This window comes from Taudactylus pleione, unplaced genomic scaffold (assembly GCF_031769625.1).
Source record: "Taudactylus pleione unplaced genomic scaffold, aTauple2 ptg001060l, whole genome shotgun sequence".
In the NCBI taxonomy this organism is placed as follows: domain Eukaryota; kingdom Metazoa; phylum Chordata; class Amphibia; order Anura; family Myobatrachidae; genus Taudactylus; species Taudactylus pleione.
In genome coordinates this window covers 848,645-873,657 of record NW_028285461.1, presented here as the reverse complement: position 1 = coordinate 873,657, position 25,013 = coordinate 848,645, and the positions used below count along the sequence as shown (strand labels likewise).

General features: G+C 43.6%; 1 protein-coding gene across 1 annotated transcript; it reads right to left on the bottom strand.

Annotated features, from left to right (window-relative positions):
- Positions 1–11,672: 11,672 nt before the first annotated feature.
- FGF4 (fibroblast growth factor 4) lies at positions 11,673–23,511 on the bottom strand. Its single transcript, XM_088461477.1, has 3 exons — positions 22,997–23,511; positions 17,228–17,331; positions 11,673–14,279 (listed from the first exon to the last, which is right to left on the bottom strand). Exons 1-3 carry the CDS (start codon positions 23,292–23,294, stop codon positions 14,103–14,105), a joined length of 579 nt encoding a protein of 192 aa, XP_088317603.1. The 5' UTR covers positions 23,295–23,511; the 3' UTR covers positions 11,673–14,102.
- Positions 23,512–25,013: the final 1,502 nt, after the last annotated feature.

Here is a 25,013-nt window from a genome sequence, read left to right as displayed (position 1 = left end):
GAATGAAGCATGCGCATACGCAGAACATCGGGCCGCTTGCGAATGCACAGCGCGAGCGAGCGGCTCTGAATCAGGCTCCTAGTTTGTTGGATGGTTCAACTAGCTATTAACCAAAAGGGCTGAATAGTGTATGATATATCAGTCTTCTCATATATATTACTTTATGGCTACTATTATGTATCTTTTTAGGGTTGTGGTGAGAACTTTGAAGAGGGATGTGTAACGCAAATAAAAATTCACATTCTGGGTACACCTGGAGCGACGGGCATTCGTTCCGACGTCACACTGGACGACTTTAATGAACGACGTAACGATCACCGTTACGTCAATCATTAACAATGCACTGGCCTCTAGCGATATCGCTAGGTTTGATGTGCGGCACATCAAACCTGGCGACCCTCGATAGCGACCGGGTGGAACGCGCAAACATGTATAAACACTGAACGATGTAGACGATGTGTCGTTACGAAACAGCATATCGTCCCAACATCGCTCCAGTGTGTATCCGGCCTAAATAGTACCAAGTTCCCATTGTACAATTTGAGGCTGTGAAATTTCTGAGTGTGAAAAGTGGATAGGGGCTGAGTACGTTTTCAACGCACTGTGGTTATAAAAAGTTACGTTTTTCATTGTTATCATCCAGTATTTAAGTTTAAACGTCCTTTGTGTATTGACGAAAAAATAATATTTCGTATTTTTCGATTTGTCTGTTTCGATTGTGAAGTGATACATAATGGTTAACATTACTGCCTTACAGCACTTAGGTCATGGGTTCAATACCCACTACGGCCCTAACTGTGTGGAGTTTGTAGATTCTCCCTTGGCTTGTGTGGGTTTCCTACGGGTGCTCCGGGTTCCTCCCACACTCCAAAAATATACTGGTAGGTTAATTGGCTCCTACCAAAAATTAATCCTAGTTTGTATGTGTTTGAGTATGTGATAGGGAATATAGGGCCTGATTCAGAGCCGGACGCTCGATGACAGAGCGCTCGCTCTGAATCAGTGCCGGCCCTCTGGTTTTTCAGAACGGCATCCTGGCCGCTCGCATAGCTGTGGGTAACCACCCACAGCTATAGCGAGCGGTCATGATGATGGTCGCGATGGTCAAGACCATCGCGACCATCGGGCTTGCGACTAGACCCTTGTGGTAGGGTCTCGTTGCCGCAAGCCCAAGAGTGCTTTCGGCTCTAACAGAGTCGAAAGCACTCCCACTGACATCACTTGTGATGTCAGTGGGGCCGGCCCCAGACAGTAGGCGTTCCCATGGGAAGGCGTTTGCCCGTCGCTATCCGGGTCTCGCGCATGCACACGACGGAGCCGGCTCCGTCGTGCGCATGCGCACTGGGCCACCATCGACCCGCTTGCGAGCGCATAGCGCTCGCGAGCGGGTCTGATTCAGGCCCATAGATTGGAAGCTCCACTGGGGCTGGGACTGATGTGAATGACCAAATATTCTCTGTAAAGCGCTGCGGAATATGTGTGTGCTATATACAGTAAATAACTGGTAGTAATAATAATAATAAGAGGCTCAGAAAGGATGCTTCTAAAGAAATGTATTATCTTAACACCAAAAGAACACCAACATCAAGAATCATTAAGCTTTAATGCAGAGACCAAAGTACACTAACAGAAAAGATAAGAATAGTGAAGGGGAATGTGGAGTTACATCTTTGGTATAAAACATGCATGTTCATTACTTTAAATAGCGCCACCAGAATTGCTGGCAGTTCTGAGGAAGGGGGGGGGGGGGATCATTAACAGCTGGAGTCACAATTACTGTATCCTGTCTCATATGTTGTTTTTCTAACAAAAGGGGGCGCGGAATGGGACCAAATCAGCATTGTGCCTAGGGCCCAGGGAAATCTTCATCAGTCTCTGCGCTATACCTCTGTTGTAGTACAAGGGTATTCTACATGGCTTTGGCATAACTTGGATTTTTATGCTGTTTCTACAATGTTAGCAATTAACTATGGGTTCTTTTCTTGTTAGTGAAGCTGGGACCACCATGAATAGTTCCGAACCATGGTGATTTAAGATGTTGGGGCCAAGTCACTTGAGCACCCCCAATTATAGAGGGACGTTGTAGAGGGACGTTGCCACTCCCTGGTCTTGCATGTTGGGCTTCTAAGGAGATGTTGCAGGGAATATATATATGCCCAGACCAGCCAAGAAGGCATAGCTATGGACCCAATATTGTGTTGCCTCGCTTCCTTGGCTGGTCTTGGCCTGGGTACTTTGCCCCCCACCTCCATTTCCCTTGCCGCCATCATGGCACCCCTTTGTGCAACATATTTTCATCCTCATTGTGATTTCACATTGGACCATAGCAAGCAATGACAGTCTGCGGAATATGCTTAGGAATCATGCCGAAGAAGAAGATATACTTAACACCTCATCTATTATATTCAGCCGAATGTCCTCACAGAATACAGCTATAACTATAATGCAAATACTTATTCATTTTATGTGGTTGACATCTTCTTACAATTCCTTTGATTAGTGTTTGTTTGTTTGTTTGTTTGTTTTTCTCAGGACGGCAGCTTAATAATTGTATGAGCAATTTTCACAGGGCATTTGCATTATTTATGATTGTGTACAGTATACAGTAGCTATTGTGTAATGAGAGCCTACTGATCATTGTCCTCAGTCATGCACACCCAATGCCCATTTCACATAGTATCCTCAGGTTAACGAAAGTGGTTTAATGTTTACAGCAATTAACATATGTACTTTATAAACTACCTGCTAATCGCATTACCTCTGAAGTACAAATGAGGGACTGTCATGGGCTTTAAGGCATCCTGCAAGTGTCATTTTTTAAAGTGTTAACCTGTTTGTAATGGCCAGTGTTTTCTCATAGGTCAATATGTACACTCACATCTGCTATGCCGTTGCTAGGAACTGGTTTAAAAGTTTAGCACAGTGTTAAATGCATGAGAGTCTGTCTACCTTACCTACTTCTCCTGTCACTGCATACGGTATAACCTTTACTGAACCGCCAGTACATCTTGTAACATCTTACACTGAATTCCAGAGATGTCATTTACTATTACATAGTGCAAGGTGATCAACTCACAGGAGAGAGAAAAAAGCTGTAAAATAAATAAATACATTTACTCTGTGACTAGTGCAATCCATCATTAAACATTTGTGTCTATTTAAATACTTATTTTATCCAATTCTTGCAGAATAGTCTTATTCAAATCTTATTGACCCATGACAACATAGCTGACAGTCTAAATGAATTTGATATAAAAATAAAATAAACAGTTTACAGGCAATCTGCAGAGGTAACTATGGGCCTGATTCAGAGCCACTCGTAAGCGGCAGCTCGTTCGCTCCGAGCGATGCTTGCCCAACTGCGCATGCGTACGGATCGTTATACGCATGCGCGAACCAGTCAGTGCGGCCGAAATTCACGTGCTCGCCAAATAGCGAATGCCTGATAATTTGAGTGACAGGATGAGGCGTATGTGGGTGGTAACAGGGGAAGGTGCTTGAAAATGGGGAGTGGAGATCCGATCGCAGGCGTGCTTAAAGGTCAAAACGGGCGTTTTATGGGTGTGCATAATTAAAACAGCAGCGTCATTGAGCACGTCACTGGGTTATTTTATAGCCAGAACTGCTCGCAAAATTGTGGTAGCAAAAACCAACCACAAGAATAGCGAGCAGCTCATACCCTGGTCGATGTACTTGATTAATCTAATAAATAGCGGACATGACGTAGGATGCGAGCGGCCAGGGGGCGTAGTTTCCCACAAAACGACCGCAAGTTTTGTTCGCTCGTTCAGATCTAGAGGCGTGAACAGACCGCAAACAGCGAACGGTTCATTTGAATAGCCACCCCTATTTTCTGGACGAGCGAGCGCAAATAGCGACCGGCTCTGAATCAGGCCCAATATTCTAACACTAAAGCTGCATACACACACAACGATTTTTTGAACGATTATAATCGATAATCGTTTGAAAAAATCGTTCACTTTCTGAGTCAAGCAATGAACAATTATCGTTCATGCGCTTTCACGTTTGTAGTTTGTAGTCAGACTTGTCAACTCAACGATTTTCATTAAGGGAATATGCAAAAATCGTTTGTAGTTCAAAAAAATCGTTAATTACACTTTAAAAAATCTGACAGATAATCTGATAGAAAATCGTTCATAAAATCGTTCATAAAATCGTTGGTAACAAAATCATTGTGTGTGTATGCAGCTAAAATCGTTGGTAACAAAATCGTCGTGTGTGTATGCAGCTTTAGCTGCATACACAACGATTTTGTTACCAATGATTTTATGAACGATTTTCTGTCAGATTATCTGTCAGATTTTTTAAAGTGTAATGAACGATTTTTTTGAACTACAAACGATTTTTGCATGTTCCCTTACTGAAAATCGTTCAGTTGGTCAGTCTGACTGAACTACAAACTACAAATGTGAACGCGCATGAACGATAATCGTTCATCGTTTTAATTCAGAAAGTGAACGATATTTTGAACGATAAATGATATCGTTATCGATAATCGTTCAAAAAATCGTTGTGTGTGTATGCACTTTTAATCATGGCCAGATTAACAATGGGATGGATAAGAGCTACAGCTCAAGGCCTCCACATTATTATGGCAGTATGATGATAACCAACCACCCAGCTGGCTACACGATCGGCCATATATTAATATTAAAATTGTATTTCTATTTTCACAAAATAATGCAATTTTTTTTACTTTTACAAATTTAAGTAGACAGTGGGGCAGACTTGCCTACTGTCCGGGAACCCGAGGGAGGCTCCAGATTTTTTGGGTAGCCCCTCCGAACTCCTGCAAGAGTAGGCACTTCTCCCCCATTCTGCCCACTTCCTAGTGAAGAAGAATGGGGAGAATCTTACCGGAAATCTGTGGAGGGGACAGGGCCTAATGACACAATTCAATGATAATCCTGTCATCTGGCCCCACCTCCTATTCAAATATGCACACTTTGTGGGATTTCCCTCGAGAAGGGGTGAGGCCTAATGACACAAATACTTTGGCCCTGCCCCCATCACCATCCAATTGAATGTCCTCTCTGGGCTTCTCCCGGAGAGGCATCAACAAAAGTTGGTAAGTATGCAGTGGAGTTGATAGTATAGGGGTGTACACGCCCACATAGCACTGGCCACACCCACACAGCACTGACCACACCTCCTCTGCTTTTCACATTAGACCCTTGTTCATTATCAGGTCCAATGTGCCCATTACTCTGACCCTGATCTAATCATATATTATACAAATGTTTACAGTGTTTCAGGGCAGCACACATTTGGGTGGTTAAACTAGAGCATGTAAGAGTTTAGCAACTTTACTTGCAGTACATGAAATCATATGAGGAATAATCCATAAGTGTGAACTGCACCATTGAAAAATGTTGTTAGTTCTTAAATTGTTTAATTTAAAAAATAAAGGTACCCAGGTGACTAGAACCAGCTTTCTTTTGTTACCACCGACTAATCCTCATACATCACTGGATCCAGCCTATCCATGACAACACAATGTACACTGCACTGGCTGAGAACCATTAGATTCAGTGTTAATGTTCTGTAGCTCCCAGGCAGATTGCTATAGGACGCGGTGTGGTTACTGTGTCAGATCAATTTCCATATTCAGCAGAAACCACTGGAGTCTCAGGCATAGGGACCAACTTTTTTATAATGACTGGAAGTGGTGACTGTCCCCCCTCCCCCACATAAGTGAATTATGGTATGCATAGGGAATTGGTATGAAATACCGCCGGCCGCATGGTTCGATTCTTGTCAGCGGCAGCCCGACAGGAGCAGAGTGCGACGCAGCGGAAGCCCGACAGCGCTGGAAATCCCGATCGTGGATAGGTAAGTATCCACTAACCTAACCCTCCTTAGGGGTGCCTAACCCTAACTTCCCCCCCAAGTGCCTAACCCTAATTCCCCCTCTAAGTGCCTAACCCTCCCTCCCCCTAGCCTAACCCTCCCGGGGGGGTGCCTAACCATAAGTCCCCCCCTGGAGCCCTAAACCTAACCCTCCCCCCCCCGCGGCTGTCCGCTCGCGGCGCCCGGCATCACTACGATTGTGATGATGGGCGCCGGTCTCCCGGCGTCGGGGAAATGCGGGTGTCTACATCTAGACGCCCGGCATTTCACCCTTGCCGGGATAAGACAGTCGGGAAGCCGGCTGCCGGTATTTAGGCAGTCGGCTTCCCGATTGCCTCCCATGTATAGATATGGTTAGTGGCCATGGCATTACAAGCATTGGGGGTGCTCAGTTACCCACAGAGCCGGTGACTATGATATCAGGTGAAATAAATAATTTGGAATAGTAACAAGAACATAATAAAATATGTTACATACAAAGTAAAGGTTGACCCAAAATGTGAATAGCATATAAGAGTGAATGAAATATAGGAATAAATATATTGAAGATGTAATTGACATCTACAGTACATTTGCAGCAACATTTTTAATTTGCCTTATTTATTCCTTTATTTGCCTTGTGGCATAACCTTTGCATTATATTTACCGTATTTCGTTATTTCTATTTGACTATTCTTGACTATTTGTTATAAATCATTCGATTTCAATGCCGTCTTGTCATTAGTATACTCTTCTAGACTAATATTTATTTGCCACCGCCAGATCTACAGCAGCATCTAGCAACTGGCCACTCCACTCTGGGAATCTAGATCTGAGAAACCCGGAGCAAGGGTACTCCGCGCACAAACTCCACCCAGCGCTCTTTGTCAGCAAACAGGTAAGTAACTGCGTGCACATACACAAACTAATGTTGCCAAAGTTATTGTTTCGAGCTCAGACACCACACCACCTATTCAGCACGTTAGGTTTGCAAGTGTTTGGTAATTATTAGGTATGATCTGATATTACTATCATTAGTGTCATCTATTTATAAAGAACTGATAAATTACGCATTGCTGTACATTGATATGCAATATAAAGTGAAGGTGGCACAGCCCAGTGCGTTTACATTCTAAGAGGTGTGGGGAAAAATGTATACATATAGTATAGGGGAATGTAGTTATGGAATCGACAGTTAAGCGGCCCATACACGGTGTGCGATTTGAAAACGTACGACACCTCGGTATGTTTTCAAATTCAGGGCCTGATTCAGAGCGGGACGCTCTTTAAGAGCGCTCGCTCTGAATCAGGGCGTCCCTGTTTTTTTGTAAAGACGGCCTTCTGGCCGCTCGCATTGCTGTGGGTGACCGACCATCGTGGCCATCGGGGCTTGCGACGAGACCCTTGTGGTAGGGTCTCGTTCCCGCAAGCCCCAGTGAGCTTTCGGCTCTAATAGAGCCGGAAGCTCACCACTGACATCATTTCGTGATGTCAGTGGGGCCGCCCCCAAACGGCAGGCGTTCCTTCGGGAACTCCTCCGTTTGGCCAGCCACCCCCCCTGCCCGCCTGTAAAATGGGGCAAGCTGTTAATCACAATCGACAGCTGCCCCGCTTTGGTGCGAGACCCGTAGCGACGGAGCGCACGTCGCTGGTCAGGTCTCGTGCATGCGCACGCCGGAGCTGGCCCCGGCGTGCGCATGCGCAGTGGGGGACCATCGACCTGCTTGCGAGCGCTGTGCGCTCGCGAGCAGGTCTGAATCAGGCCCTCAGCCCAATGCATCACATGCTGTTGTGAATGGTAAACGATGCATCTTACAAGATGCTTCGTTTACCTATTTAACAGCATGATGGATCGCAGATCTTATGGTTTTTCCATAAGATCTACGATACCGATGTACGACAGCAGGGAAGCGCATCACCGTCGTACAGCATGCCAAACCACACACAGTGTGCATGATTGATCGTTGCGATCTATCGAAATCGTGCATATCGTGTGTAAAATCGCCCCGTGTATGGGCCGCTTTACAGTGTTGTCAGTGATATTGATAATCCCAGAATGCAGGCTACTTACAGCATGTTAGCAGGATCAGCAGAACTGTAAAGATGCTGGAAATACAGCAATGTTAGAGTTTTTCACACAATCCTGATGATGCTGTGAGTAGCATTTTAATCTGCTTGACATACCGGCACCTGCATTCTGGGATTGACATATTCACTAACGACATAGTGACTGTCACATACCCAACCCAGTACAGAAATCGCAGGGGCGATTGCAAGGCATCGCCAGCCACCAAAAATAAAGCTACCGATGGTGCGGCACAGTTAGAACAAGGAGGGCCTCTGAAACCTTTAATGAAATTGTACCAGGCCTTGTAAACTGGCCAAATATCAATCAAGTCCAAATGAAGGGAAATAATTCAAATCCGTCCAGTAGTGTGCACATGGGGCCTGATTCAGACCCACTCGCGAGCGGCTGTCCGCTCGCAAGTGGGTCGATGTTATGGACTGAGCATGCGCACGACGGAGGGAGCTCCGTCGTGCGCATGCGCCAGACGCGACGAGCGAAGGAAAGTCCTTCGCTCGTTGTGTCCGATCAAAGGGGGCATGCTGTCAATGTTGATTGACAGCACGCCCCCTTTGGTGGGCGTGCCGGGGGCGTGCCTCCCTGACGGGGGCGTTCCCACGGGAACGCCTCCCGTCAGAAGCCGGCCCACTGACATCACTAGTGATGTCAATGGGAGTGATTTTGGCTCTGATAGAGCCAAAATCACTCCGGAGCTTGCGGTTGAAAACCTCAACCGCAGGCTCCGGCTCGCAATTTCGATGGTCGCGATGGTCTCGACCATCGCGGCCATCACAAAGCACGCTCGTATAGCCTGTGGGTGGTGACCCACAGCTATACGAGCGTCCAGGAGGACGCTCCATGAAAATGGAGCCCGGCCCTCATTCAGAGCGTGCGCAACATTGACAGCACGCCCCCTTTGATCGGACACAACGAGCGAAGGACTTTCCTTCGCTCGTCGCGTCTGGCGCATGCGCACGACGGAGCTCCCTCCGTCGTGCGCATGCTCAGTCCATAACATCGACCCACTTGCGAGCGGACAGCCGCTCGCGAGTGGGTCTGAATCAGGCCCATAGTTTTCAACAAAGTCAATATCAGTAGTGTTAAAAAACAGTATCAAGTTTACTTAGGGAGCAGGGTATAAAATATGATGTGGTTGAATTCAAAATCTGCTAAAAAAAAAATAAAAGCTAGAAACCTTATTAATCTATTAAACTATAATGCAAAAAGTGAGTGTGCTTTGCCCTAATGAGGCTTTGCTTTCGTTAATCTAAATTACACTGAAATGTTGCAATAAGAGTTATAATAGGTTCTGTACATTTGCTTTGCCTGATTGCAGCAATATTTTTGTTTACCCGCCTAGTGGGTTCATTGCTGTGCACTCCCATCCTAGTGTTGGCAACTGCGCCTAAACATCAATGTATGGCTTTTTGTGCACAAATGGATGTCTGCCTGGGAATGCCCATGATGGTAAGAGTACAAAAATGTCACCTTGAAGTTTATCCTACCACCAATTCAGGGCAACCCTATCATTCATTTCACTTTTTCAGTTTTTCTCCTAAAATATTGCTCAGTTTAGTCTCATTTAAGTCTTCCTGAGAGCGAGGTAAAATCACACGGCCCTTATTATAGGTTGTCCCTTATGTGTGTTAGATGGTTTAATTGCATTTGGTTAGTGGATCCTGGCGCCATAACTGATTTCATGAGCCATTTACAGTTTTATATACTGGCCTGGTGTGCTTACATGTGCATGGCTTAATATTTGAGACAAGTATATGCTATTAGCAGGATCAACCAGGTAGATCTGGCTCTATTCACCTTCGGGGTGTGATCTGGGAAGATGAGTTGACTGAGTGGTGAGACAATGAGAGGGTGCCTAATTTTCACTAACTATAATAGAAGCTTAGCATGCACTGACCTGTCCATATCCTCTCATCAGAAAATACTGAAGTGTGCACCCCTGTAGACACCCCCCCCCCCCACATGGACATAAGTGGCATGTGTGCTGAAAGGACTGCGTGTTTTGCACTACCGTTAGTGACCTTTAGGGCCATATTCAATTAGGAGCAAAAACCCGTTATCGGCGATACTTAATCGCCGATGACGTTATTTTCGCTATTCTCGCTTATACCTGTATTCAATTTGGATGACTTTTTGCAGGTGCAGAAAGTCAGAGGTTCGAACCAAGCGAAAAGGTATCCCCATTGAATAGGTGTCGAGAACAAGTGCAGAATTGTGGTTTTTGGGTGCAGACTTCTAGAAACCACCGTGCACACATTTAAACTAGCGAAATAGACTCCAGGGGGTCCCCAAGTACGCCCCCGGTGTTTTTTTGATCGCAGGTGTTTGCGGCAGGTGGATTTTTCACAATTTTTACAAGTTCACTTTAGCCACTTAAAAATATGCTTACACCCATTTCATTGTACCCCAAATTTGATGGGACTAGTTATTTTTCCCCAAAAAAGTTGCTAAATGCTATTCTTCACCACTATCTCAAAGGGGCAAAAAAGTTCCTATTGAGATCATTCAAAACCCCCAAATACCTTTAGCAGGGCAATTCGTGGGTACCCATAATGATCCCCCATGTCAGATCATCTTTTGGGGGTGTCAGGCTGATTTCCCCAAAAGCGACAGGACTTTTCGTAGCATACCTTTTCGCCGGGTCCCGTTTTCACCAATTCCAAATTGAATACAGGGATATGTGGGGACGTGCGCGATAACTTTTCACCTGCAAAACCTCAGATGACAGCGAAAAGTCCGGCAACAGACTTTTCGTCTCAAATTGAATACGGGCCGTAGTGTCATTGCAACTGCTGAAGGTCCTGTGGCCAAGGTAGTATCTCCCTGGTCTATTAAGCAGCAGGAATGGAATATTCTGCTGATTCAAGTTCTAAGAAGAAGTGTTAAAATATACTAGCAGTGACAGAAGAATAAGTTCCTGTTTCCAGAAATAAAAAGGTGCCAGTTCTCTGTACAGGTGAGCACTGTGACTACTGATACCTGATACACACTCATGTATCTATTTATATAAAATTCATGAAACTATATAATCTGCAGAGTAGATTCCTTTGCCTATTTAGGGCTTGAATTGGAGGTGGGCACAGCCGCGGCTTATATTTTTGTCGGTTGCCCTCCCAAATTGTCCCGAATTTATCTTTACTTTACCTTAATATCTGCTCTATTTTCCATGGTTTGTTTTTCAAATGTTTTATATTTATATTTTGCTCTTTAATGTATAATAAGGTACTCCTCCTCTCATCCTTTCAGTGGAAGGGAATATGAAAATAGTATGGTCTTAAGTACTTAAAAAGAAAATCCACCAAATTTCTATTCAAAGCACCATTATCGAATAGTTAAGCTTATCAATGCAAGTATATAGTTTTTCTGTGAACTAAATGATACTTGATGCCTATTAAAGGTTAAATGCCCCCTTCCCACACACCACCACCAACAAAAAAAAAAATTCCCACATCGCACCCAATATTCTTTGCTTTCTAGGCTCAGGAATCCTAATTCCACTCATAGTAAGTATTACTTCTGTGTGACACTTTAAAACGTGACCATTAACACTTTGCACAGACACAAAGAACAGGATGCAATCTAGTTTGCATATACATGTGTAGTTTAAACAACATTTACAAGGCAGACCTTCATAGCAGCTAACTTAAAACTGCAGGGTCGGGGCGCTTTATGGAAGGGGTTATTTTTTTTGTCCTTCTAAGAAATGCTTTAATCTCTAAATGAAGACGCACATACAGTGTAAACACATATCTGTTTATTATGCATTCGGTTGTGCACAGCACATACATCACAATATCGAAGTACACCTGTATAAAACTACAGACAAATCATGGAACATTGTAAACTGCTTTATCTTCAAAGGTTAATACTGTAGATGCCAAGCCTTTCAACAGTAATAACCTGCAAACATCGCCTTTAATAGCTTTGCAGCATGACAATTAAACTATACACTGAGCCCAACATGTAGGACTTCCAAAAACTTTAGAGACATTGGGATCAGTGTTCACTCTAAAGGTACCTACACACTTGGCGATGTTCTCACAATCCGACATTGTGTCCGATTTCCCCTTGAACTCTCCCCAGCAGCACCCCGGCAGTCGTGGGCACGATTTGGTGTTAAAAACTGTCCAATGTGACATAAGATCTATCGTGCCTCCTAACTATTCCAGTGTATCGTGACTGAGATTGTCAGATCTGCCCTACAGCACGGCAGATCTGAAGGTGCGATGTACGACCTGCAGGTACGCGCATCGGCATCGTGATCGTGAGTGGACACTCACGATTTGGGCATATTTTACACGTTTTGTCGTCACGCTGCGTTGGAGAAATCAGCAAATCGTGTAAAATATTGCTAAGTGTGTAGGCACCTTAAGCTGGGTGATCCAGACAGGAAAGAGTTAAAAGGTCAATTTAACGAGGTCTCCCCCCCCCCCCAGAAGGGTTGCATTCAGACAATTAAAACAGTGTCATTTGTAGATTGCTAGGCTTAGAGGGAGCAGTGTTTGGGATTTACTCTGGATGTGTCTTCTAGTGACTGATTGGTTAGTATCAAAACTGATTTAATGCAAATTTGGACAGGGATAGTTATCTGCCTATGGAGAACCACGTGACTAAATATCGCACCAAACTGCTTTAGCAGCAGTGCCACAAACTGAAAATTGGAAGGAAGAGTTAATAAGGAATGTAAGTAAGAGCTTGGCAATTAATCTAGCATGTCAGTATACATCCTGTTATAGTAATTAGTGATATATAATATTTCAACCCATGGACCAACCCATTCTGGATTGAGAAGGATTAGGAAAGTATTCTCGTAGTGGTAGCAGTTTAAAGGCATCGTTTTTTTATGAATACACCAGTCCCCAATAACAGGCTGCACATTTGCAATGTATATAATGAAAAATATAAGGTTACTTGATGACCATATAGTGCAGACCGACAGCTGCCTGCAAATATTTTCACCATGATTATCCTTACTAAAAGTAAGTCGCAGGGTAAAGATAGCTGAAACGTGACAAGGCTGAAATAGTCCACACCAGCTTCATCCTAGAGTACATTTGGCCACATATGGAGAAATAGAGGTCCGAGGCATGGTTACAAGAGAGCAAGTCCTATGGCGAGATAGTGAGGTAGACGTGTAATCGCTTTAATGGGAATGAACATTAGGAATCAGCAGAAATTCTCCTTTTTGAAAAAAATACTTCGTCTTCCACAATTACAAACGGCTCTTTGGATCTCAAGGTATGGGACATCACCACTTCGCCAATGTTTATAAACATTTATACAGCATAACATAGAGGGACTGTTCCGAAAAGAGAAACCAACTGATTTCCTCACGTTCATCAAGAAGTATTTTTGTGTCCTGCTGGGTCTTAGGTTTCCGCATACTTATTTTATACCTATTTGACTGGATTTTATGTTTTGTTTTTGTTTTTCAAAAATAATGTCTGGCAATCGTTAAGACTCCCTCCAACTCCAGTACATACAGTAGCACCCCAAAATCATCATTAATTCTATAGTTTAGTTTCCAACAGACAGATCTACAAAGCTGCTAAGTGCTGGACCCTCCGATAATGAAGGGGTTAAGAGGCTCCTCAGAGACTGACAGAGGTTGATGGGCTGTAGAAGTTCAGAGTTCAACAGTGACAGATCTAAAAACAGATTTGTAGAGTCCCACTCTTGCACCGAACTTTCTGTGCAAGGGGTAAACTGACACTCGTTCAGTCTAATAGTAACTGAGTTTAGGAGTCATTATGGGTAGCTTCATCCTTACAACTGTTTCATCTTATCTGCTTTAGCCAAGACATATGTACACACTGACTTGATGTGTGCAGCTTGTAAACAGTACAAAACAGTGCGGTGAGTAGCAGCTCAGCAATGGCACCAACATTTAATACCGCTGTCGTGACTCACAGTACATTGCACAGCAACACGTTGTAGACCCATCCAGCAGCTTGTGAGTTATTAGACTACAGTTTGCCCCCAATAAAAGGAATAAAACATTAAGGAAAATACAAAAGTAGGTAACTATAAATAAACATTTCCTGAACCATATATACAGACTTAAATTATTAATTTAAATATGTTACATCAGCTCTTGCATTAAACTGTCTTCAAAGTGCACCGAGTTCTTCCCCTACCGCCCATTCCAAGGATTTCCCAAGGAGCGCTGTCAGATCCGAGGCAGGAAGTGTGTTAGTGTCATAGTGGGGGAAACTCTGTTTCCTTTTTTCGTCCTTCCATTTTTGCTTAGAGCGATGTACATCCCGGGGTGCCTCCTTGATTCATACGCATTGTAGTTATTCGGTAGTAGCGTCTCTTTGAATTTGCATTCATCTGTGAAATGTCTCTATAAAGAAATAAACAGTATGTTAAATACCTCTCTTTAAAAATGTCACTTCTGCACTGTAACAATATGTATGTATAGGAATTCACCAATGTATTTGGCACACTGTTAATCCTGGTTTTACTGACAGCAATTATCTATAAACCATTCAGAGCTTGTGCACTAGTGAGAACAGATGTATCCATTTATTCTGTTTCATCCTCAATAAATATATCCAGGTCTATTTTCTTGTAGAGACAAACACTTATCGGACCATTTCATCACACTTTAATTACCTCGGTAGTCACCTTAGATATGACCAACATGCACTATTGTGTGCTAAGTTCAAAGACTGTGTGCATTGTTCAGTGCTTGGAAGCAGTAACTACAATGGAATGTTTTATTCTGCAAAGGTTTCTATGAAATTAACTCTTTGCCACCTAGCCCCTCACTAATGATAGTTGGATTTATTGACAATTGTCCTATTATTATATATTTAATCCACACAATCAGAAAATAACCATGTTGGTTACAGATCATTAGAATGAGGTATATTCTGTAAATATCACAATCTCTTTGATCCATGATCCATACTTTGACTTGAATCAAAATATTTAAAAAAAATAGCTCAGGACGGATTTTTCTAATCTGCCATTACAGTCCTGGTTTTAAAGATATCCATGCTTGTGCACAGGTCACTTAAGTAGTCAGTTTGATTTAACCATCTGGTCTTTCGCATGGATATCCTTAAAACCTGGACTGTAATGGCGGAGTTTGGCAAACTCTGGCTCAGTACTTCGGGTCAATAGAGTGACATATAGCACATTAGAAATATAGTTCTCACAATTTATGGTGTTTTATAGGGAAGTAGTCGGCATCCTGGGCGGTAGGAATGCCAGCAGTCAAAATACTGATGCCAGAATCCCGACCGCCAGCAACTTGACAGTAAGTTTTGGGGTTAGGGGGATGGTTAGGGTTTAGGCACTAGGGGGAGGGCTAGGCTATGGGGAGGGAGGGTTAGGTGGGGTTAGTGTACTTATTTAGATAGGTTGGGATTCTCATTGTTGGGATGCCGCTGTCGGTATACTGACTGCCAGCATCCCGACTGCCAGGATCCCGTACCCAACCCGTTTTATATACACATAAACCTGTTCTATCACTTAAACAATGACTATAGCACTGAGTAGGGGATGTAGTTATTATCCCAGCTGTCAGGATGCTGGTGCTCAGAATGCAGGCGCCGGAATCCCAACACAGGTCAGAATCCCGGCACCGGCATCCCGACAGTAAGTTTTGCAGTTAGGGGGAGGGTTAGGCACGAGGGGGGAGGGTAAGGGTTAGGCTATGGAGGAGGGTTAGGTTTAGGCTATGGGGAGGGTTAGGCACGAGGGGGGAGGGTAAGGGTTAGGCTATGGAGGAGGGTTAGGTTTAGGCTATGGGGAGGGTTAGGCACGAGGGGGGAGGGTAAGGGTTAGGCTATGGAGGAGGGTTAGGTTTAGGCTATGGGGAGGGTTAGGCACGAGGGGGGAGGGTAAGGGTTAGGCTATGGAGGAGGGTTAGGTTTAGGCTATGGGGGAGGGTTAGGCACGAGGGGGGAGGGTAAAGGTTAGGCTGTGGGGGGAGGGTTAGCTTTAGGCTGCGGGGAGGGAGGGTTAGGTGTAGGGAAAGGGTAATATACTTACCTCCATCTGTCAGGATTGTCACCCAGTTGGGATCCTGAGCGCCGGTATACCGTGCCCAACCCCACTGTACATAGCTGCATAAAATATCATAGTATCTATCTAGCTGTCTGTCTATCTTATATTCATTTATCTTTGTGTAGGATTGAGAACCTTTGTTTATATTATACTGAATAATGTATCTAGAATGGAACAGATATAGAATATTGCAGTCCATAATTAAATATGATTTACAACATGAATTATCTGCAGGGAGCTGCTTCACATACAGCAGTGAAGATTAATTAAATAACCTGGCTGGCAATGCGAGGAATGGTATGTACTTTCAAGTACGCAAGTGGTAGCTTGGAAAAACTCCACTTACGTATTAAATGTGCAACACAGCCTTACAATCCCCAAGTAATAGTGTATTCTGTTTAGACACTCGCATCCATGCTGGACATAAATTATGACCTGTGCTTAAAGCATTCATTTATTATGCTACCCAGATCTGTCATTTCTATTGTGCTATATTAGACCTATACCCCTTTTACACCGGAGCTAAAACCCGGGTTTTTGAAGGGTTAACCCGGGCAGCTCCCTGGTGTAAAAGGGGAGAGAGTTGGATCGCCGGGTCGAGTGACCCGGCAATCCAACCCAGGTAACTAGCAGGGTTTAACACGGGCGTAGCCACCCTGCTGTGAGAACAGCGCACTCCGGGTCACGATGACCTGGAGTGCGCTGCTAGCCGGCCGATTGGTCCGGTTCAGTGGCGCTTGGAGATGACGTCATCTCCAAGCGACCACTTTCACTCCGCAAAAGCCGGGTCTATGCAGACCCGACTGCGGTGTGAGCGGTGCTGACTCGGGAATATCCCGAGTCAGCGCCGGCAAAATTCTGGGTCTGATCCGGATAGGAACTTTGTTCCAACTCCGGGTCAGACCCGGAATTTAGTTGGAAAAGGGGTATTAGACATCATCACGGGTAGCACTATTTCTACAACTATTGCACAGTCCCATCCAATTTCCTGCAATGTTTTTGGCCCATCTCTAGTCCCCCAGTGTTCATAACAGGTCACATTGTTCTTCATATCATGTGACTCTTAAGAGCAATTAATAACATACACTGGTTATTGTATTCCATTATTTTTTAAGCATAGAGGCGTTTATTAGAAAACGTGGTATTTAGAGAGCGCTTGATAGTTGTGCAAATACCTTTTCTTTTATCACAGGAGCTACTTAAAAATGTTCCTGACATGATACACTCTTTAATGTGATTCTATCAATAATTATATAATGCATGGTTAAAACTTACTGATCCATATAGCTTTCCTTTTCCATTCATGGCAACAAAAAGCCCACTCTTAACGCCGTACAGACTCACCACTCCCACTTCCACTGGTGAGATTTCCAGTAAACCTGAAACATAAACACCATTTTAGTTATTTGCATAATGTTCACCTTCTTTCTCCTGTATTCAGCCTTTCCGCTTGATTCTCCATCCATTTTTACATTATTATTTGAAAGAAATAACCCACTCATCCATGGCAGCCACTTTGTTAGAAGGAATCAGGGCTTATTTAGACAGGTGTATTCAGAGGGGAGGTAGTTGAAATCCCGGCTGTCGGAATCCCAAAGGTAGAATGTGGGGTTATGGGTAAGGGTTAGGCACTAGGGGGGCAGGGTTAGTGTTAGGCACTAGGGGGAGGGTTAGGTTTGGGCACTAGGGGGGGGGTTAGGTTTAGGGTGTGGGGTGGAAGGTAGGGTTTGGATACTTACCCAGTGGCAAACGCAGGCTTTCTAGAGGGGGGGGTTTCCAAATGCTTGACTTTAAAGCAAGTGTGGCCAGTCCACGAAGAGGGCATAATCAGCAATTAACCAGCTACAATATACATCATACGAAGTATAATGTATGTAATAATTCTGACATATACAGGACCAACAATCACATTATTCCATTATATGCGTATGTAGGGCCATCCTGCCTGAGCTGAATGTTTTTATTTCAGATGTGGCCTCCATTCCAGATCATTTCAGCAAGTTCGGGGGTCTGGGGGAGCAGCAAAAGAACCTAGCACTGCCCTGGACATATATGTACAGATTGGTCTCTTTATGTATTGGCTAGTTCATTATTATACAGCATTACTAATTAACCCTATCAATGGTCTATATCAGTGCACCCCTAACAGTGCATGTTTTCCAGATCTCCTAGTTGGTGCACAGGTGTATTTATTACTGGCTCAGACATTTTAAAAGATTAACAGGTGCTGCTAATTATTTAATTTATGACACTGAGGGGATCTTAAAAAATGCAACTTTAGTATTATATGCTATTTCTATTGTGGTCATCATGGTGTGGGCTTGGAAGGGGGGTTTCCAGGCAACCGGAACCCCCCCTGCATTTGCCTATGTTACCATCATGTGTTGGTATACTAACCCTGTCGGGATTCTGACCAACAGAATCCCGAGCGCTGGCATCCCGTACCCAACCCATTCAAAGAATCTATTGATACACAATGCAAGGACACTGAAAATGTTACAGGCATGGGATAATCGCTCTTGGTGCCAGCATGTCTTCTGCTCACACGAGTAGCGGTTTAATCCATGGGTTAGAGCAATATGCAGGAAAACCAACATGTGTGATTTTCTAGTGTTTTGATCTATCCTGCACTACACACTGGCTGATCCAGAAGACGGCAGCATTGAAGTTTTTCTCCCCCAATCGCATTCCATTTACAACCCAATATAAGTAGATTCTGTCAAAACAAGCCCTAACAAATATATGCATGATGCGGTAGCATTTTAGCGCCAATAGAATGTACATGCTTATTTTTTACTTAACTCAGGACCTGATTCACTACCGTATGCAACTGCGAATGCGATTGCGATTACGCATGCAGTTCAGCTGCGATAGTATACTAATCCATTGCGATCGCAGTTGCCCTCTCAGCAAAACATAAGGACGCCCACTTTACTTACCACACATCCGTAATGTTTAGCAAGACTGAAACCATCGGTACAATCGAGTACCATCGCAGCCTCACGCACACTTGCACAAGCCCTGACCTTACTCAGTAATTGCTAACAACCATGCACGCTATGAGTCCTCAGGCTGCAAGGAACTTCCTGTCAATCACTCTGTGATGGTCTGCGTAGTCACTGCGATCGCAGTCCCGATCGCAGTGGCTGGTTCACACACGTGCAGTGCGATGCGTGGGCATTACTAGCAATCGGCCGATTGCGTGCGTAATCACAGTTGCGTATGGTAGTGAATCAGGACCTAAATTAGTAACCCTTCATAAAGTGCACTCTCTGTGGGAGAGCTGCAGTGCTGCACATTGAAATGAAAGTAGCTGTGTAGAAGAAATTGAGTCACTGTTATGACATCATTGTCCATTTGCAGGATGCCAATCATATTGTGTCATCAACGGTAAACAGAACACTCATCACAAATAGACTTAAGGGGCCCATCAGCAATCACCAAAAAACAATTCCCCATCCACCAATCTACATTACATATATTTTTCAGTGATTTGCAGATCATTCGCAGGAAAGACAAATCTACCAATCTTGAAAGGCTCATCATTTTACTAGTAACGGTCTGCAAATTGGTTGATTGTTCCCACACAATAGCAATCTACAGCCCCAATTGGTCTGTGAACTGCAACATGTTGGACACCCCGATTCACCAATTCCAAACATTTTTTGGTCGGAATCTGGGACCTGTGAACCACATACATTGCAGAATTCGTTTTTTTTACACAAGCATCTGCAGAACACAGAATTGCACCAATTGATTGCTAATGTATGTCGGCTTTTAGTTGTTAGGTTATAATAAGCACAATTTGCAGGTGATTGTTATATTTTTGTTTTGTTGTTGTGCAATATCTGATTGCACAGATGCATTATGTCAATAGCATGTGGTTGTGGTCTTGGTAATACAGAGATAAGAACAAACCCAAATATGTCAATTATTTTTAGCGTCATTTGTGCTCTGCTTATGGAATTGTCAGATCTGCATGGAAAAGTGAGAATTCTTGTGCTGTTTGATCAATCTCATTATAATGCATCCGTCCTACTGATACTCAATGGCTGCACTGTTCCGTACTGCTCATTATGCCACCCTAAATGTGAAGATTTCAAATGTCAGACAGCTTTTTTTTTACTCTAGGCATCAACGGCTTTTGATTAGAATGAGGGTTTAGCTTATACCTCTTTTCCACCTAAATTCCGGGTCTGACCCGGAGTTGGAACAAAGTTCCTATCCGGATCAGACCCGGAATTTTGCCGGCGCTGACTCGGGATATTCCCGAGTCAGCGCCGCTCACACCGCAGTCGGGTCTGCATAGACCCGGCTTTTGTGGAGTGAAAGTGGACGCTTGGAGATGACGTCATCTCCAAGCGCCACTGAAGCCGGACCAATCGGCCGGCTAGCAGCGCACTCCAGGCCATCGTGACGAGTGCGCTGTTCCCATAGCAGGGTTTCACGGGCTACGCCCGTGTTAAACCCTGCTAGTTACCTGGGTTGGATTGCCGGGTCACTCGACCCGGCGATCCAACCCTCTGCCCTTTTACACCAGGGAGCTGCCCGGGTTAACCCTTCAAAAACCCGGGTTTTAGCTCCGGTGTAAAAGGGGTATTATAAAAGACTACCAGATATCAGACGTAGCACATGTCATTTTCAGCTTTGTTTCCCAAAAATACCTTGACGACATGGTTGACCCCGTCAGATGACATTGGGCCTGATTCAGAGGTGTACGCTATGCCGATGTTTGTCACTGAGAGATTATTGGTTAACTGTGCACGCATAAAACTCGCACTGCGTATGCGTCAAAGTAATTTACCGCAGTCACTCACTGCAACTTTTTACTGGCAGTGTGATTGACACGCCGGCAGCATTTGGGATTTGGTAACGGGAGTGGGTACAAAAATGCAGGTGTATCATGACCGTTTTTGGGCATGTCACCTGCGTCTGCGATCCCGTAGGCAGGAAACCTGGCTCCAGCGTTTCCGAGGGCCGTTCTGTGGGATCATCACTAGACCTACTCAGGACTGCATCAATTGAATGATCTGTGACCGATGCTCCGTCTGCACGCAGATACTCAGATTTGCAAAGCCGCAGGTGGGCATCTCAATACAACTCCCGGCGGCTGCGGCGTTTGCATACTTTCGCATAGCAGCTGCGTACACAGACTCGGCTGCAATGCCGTTAGCATACAGCTCCGAATCAGGCCCATTAGCATTAAGATTGCAACAGATTCCAGCTAAAATGACTAAATTTGGATGTTTATAGCAATCTGAGTTATAAGCATATATCACTGTGAAACTGCCTTAAAATGCACATTGCACCAATTCTATCACGGAGATTATCACTAGTTAGATACTTTTGTTCAGATATAAGCACAGTCATGTGTCACCATAATATGCATATTTCAATATACAGCTGCAATAATACAAATGATATTATAAAGTGACATCATTTGAAGCATGATTCCATCCAGGTTAGGAGACTCTTCCAGCCTATCTCTACTTTTTACCGATACAAGGAGCTCAATGAAAGGTCAGATATTATTTTGAACAGAGTAGATCATTTTTTGCACTAAAAAAGCCATCTGCCTAATCATCATCACTGCCGTTACTGTTATGTCATGGTGAACCTACAAGGTTTGATACCTCCATATTCTGTAGTAGATAAAGTAACTGCGGGTTTGACTGGCATTTGTCATCATGCTGTCTCAGCCTAAATCCTATTGTTTCAGTTGAGTACTGAGTAGTGTTAGAGGGCAGGGGGTTAAGTCACCAACAGATGCTATTCTCTCGGACATATAGATTTAATGCTGCTTTTGTTGGCACACAGTTCTAATTTGAAGTGTACAGCAGTCCATTTATAGAACTGATTGTTTTCATTTGCAAGTAATTATAGTTTAAATGGCCAACACAGTATATGTAAAAAAGGCTTAGTGATAATTTCTATGGACGCACACACAAACTTTTAAGTTAATTGGTTGCAGGCACAAATGAATAAGCAAAATAAACATTTTGATGTGAACGTAATTCTTAAGCTGCATACACACACAACGATTTTTTTAATGATTATCATTAAACGATATCGTTTAACGATAATTGTTTGCAAAAATCGTTCACTTTCTGAGTCAAACGATGAACGATTATCGTTCATGCGCGTTCACGTTTGTAGTTTGTCGTTTGTAGTTTGTAGTTCAGTCAGACTTGTCAACTCAACGATTTTCATTAAGGGAATATGCAAAAATCGTTTGTAGTTCATAAAAATCGTTCATGACATTTAGTAAATGAACAACTTTAGTAAACGATTTTAGTAAATTTTTTCAAGGGAAAAAATCGTTTACTAAAATCGCTCATTAAAAAAATCGTTGTGTGTGTATGCAGCTTTAGTCCTGATTGGCAATGCTCACTACTTGCAGTCATGCAATAAGTCCAGATTCTATATGAAATCTCTACAATTGTTCCTGTGGTTATATAGGGGTCAGGGACGCATTTCCTCACCATGTTCCCTGCAAATGTACAGCTTTATGTGACAACTGTTATCTGACTCCCAGTAGCCCTGTCTGCCAGTCACATATATGCTGAAATACAGCACCTGACATCAGCTTGTGTTTTAGGAATTCCTTCTGTGACAGAACAAGGTTCTGTGCACATATCTGAAGTGAGTGATTATTGCTGACTCTAAAGCCTTGATTAGTTCCTCTTGAAAAATCCAAATAACTACAAACTTCCCGGGAGCTCTGATCTCTCCCCCACTTTTTTTTTTTTTTTTTAAGGAACATCATTGAATGAACTAGGCAAGATCACATTATAGCTGACACTAATCTAGCAGCATAGGCTTGCCCTATCAAGCAGAACGCAATCCAGTCTCAGCATTAAGTGTCACTGCTTCATTTATTATCATTAACTATAACTTGAGCTCAGTGGATTTCCCTTCAAGTTTAGAAGAAGCAAATGAAATCTGGGTACAATCAGCCGGCCGGTTTAAGCAGTTTGACCTGGTCAACTGTAGACTTCAATAACAGAATTGGTCAAAAATGAAGGAAACAAAATAAAGACTTACTGTATCGATTTTCAATGTGCATCCCATTTATTTTGCCATCTGGTAAAACTTGAATATGAAATCCGATGCCCACGTTGCAGTAAAGACGTCGCAGCCTTTTGATGCCCAGCAAATAGTCACTTTCCCGATTTGTGTCCTTTCTTTCTCCTGGGATCCTACCCATCGACCTAGAAAAAAGGCTCTCCCAGCGTTGATCCAGGGTGTCGTTTCGCTGGGGTGTCAGTAGCGGGATGCAGTGCACCATGCCCGAAACCAGCACCAAGAGCAGGATTGGCACAAGGGGCGATTGAACAGTCATCCTGATCAACGTGGGCACACGTGGTTTAAGGAGTCAATTGCTCTAAAAATACCTCAACTCCAGCTCCACTTATAGTTAGATCAAAGAAACCAAATGCTTAGCTCAAAGGAGGTGTGGTTTTCTTAGCTTGCATGGGGTCTTCTCTAAAAGGGGGTTGACTCAAGAAAAGTTTATCTGAACTTGATCCCAACTTGCCTTTAGCTGATGGAGACTTGTCTGAAGTGTTGATTTTCTTCAACAGCTCAGCCATAGCACTATACCCCTCACCACGATATTTATATCCACAGCCACCAGAGGCTGACAGACCAGTCACTGCACTGAGCAGAGACACAGAAAGAATGAAGAGTCTAGGGTCACTGTACTAAGACCTGCAGGAAATCTTCATTTTATTTATAGCTGTCATGTAGATATAGTCCCATATTACAGTAACGTATGCAACCAGTGAAGGCAATTGGATGTCTATTTATTTTGTAATAAACTGCATCTGAGATAAAAAAAAAAATGAATAATGTTTAAGCAAAATAAATATTATTTTTTTGTAATTGCTTTCCTGGAACATTAAATGAACTAACAGTGTTAGAGAAACAGGGGTGTATTAATTGACAAACATACTTAGTATTAACCAGAGGTACAAAATAGGCAGGTAACTTTTAATCTGAAAAGGCATGTGAGAAATAAAAAGGTGGGCTACTCCTTACACTGATACACCCAGGTGCATTGTGATGAGGATTTTTAAGTCTACATTAAGGAATATATTGCCTCAGTAAACATTTATGGTTTCATTCGACATCCTTGTCAGACAGAATCCACACGTGTGTGTTTTAGAGCCGTCTGCTCTGAGAGTAGAATGAGCTCCTTTGCCTTAAGCAATATTGCTGAATTTGTAGGTGTGAAAACATGGGGTCTTCCTCTAATCTTCCCAAACATAGCTTCCAGATTTCTGACCTGAGGCTGTAGGCTCATTCACAATATGCCATCTCGCTCTGCAAACCCATGTACAGTACTTTAGTAGAGATCTAGGCACATTTACACAAATCGAAGGGGGCACAGAAGATTTTTTTTTTGTGTGTGCTAATTTTGTGTTCTAATTAATTCAATCCAGTGATTACTCTGCTTATTTTATTTTCTTTCATCAAAATACCACTCCATCGAAAATGCCTGACAGGATATAATTAAATAAAACAGCTCGACATCAAAATATACAATAATCTACAATTAGACTAAGAAACCATCTGACATATTAGTCCCAAAATGATAAACTTTTCCTGGGATGTAGTCAGGAAGAAAGTGGTCGAAATGGCGACCGACGGCTTCCCGACAGTGAAAGCCCGGTATGGGACTAATGATAGATGTCTAAATACTGACACCTATCATTAGCCCGATGTCCGGCATACCGAATGTTGGGAACTGTTAGCCGCGGGGGGTGGAGGATTAGGTTTAGGGACTCCCGGGGGGTCTTAGGGTTAGGCACCCCTGGGAGGGTTAGTGTTAGGCTAGGGGAAGGAGGGGTTAGCGTCAGGCACCCCCTGGGAGAGGTTATGGTTAGGCACTGCCCCGGGAGGGTTAGGTTTAGGGAGTGGGGTTTAGGTTTAGGCACCCCTGGATGGAGTGCTTAGGCACTAGGGGGGGAGGTTAGGGTTAGGCACCACTAAGGGAGGGTTAGGGGGGAGAGAGGTAGGGCTAGGGTTAATACTTACCCTGTCGGAATCTCCATCTGCA

What these genes read in the sequence shown, in the direction of transcription:
- FGF4 (XM_088461477.1), bottom strand. Translation starts at nt 23,294, where the DNA reads ATGACTGTTCAATCGCCCCTTGTGCCAATCCTGCTCTTGGTGCTGGTT. An exon ending in GCACATTGAAAATCGATACA is followed by an intron (nt 17,332 to 22,996) that starts GTAAGTCTTTAT and finishes TTTATGTTTCAG; the next exon opens with GTTTACTGGAAATCTCACCA. An exon ending in AAGGAAAGCTATATGGATCA is followed by an intron (nt 14,280 to 17,227) that starts GTAAGTTTTAAC and finishes ATTTCTTTATAG; the next exon opens with AGACATTTCACAGATGAATG.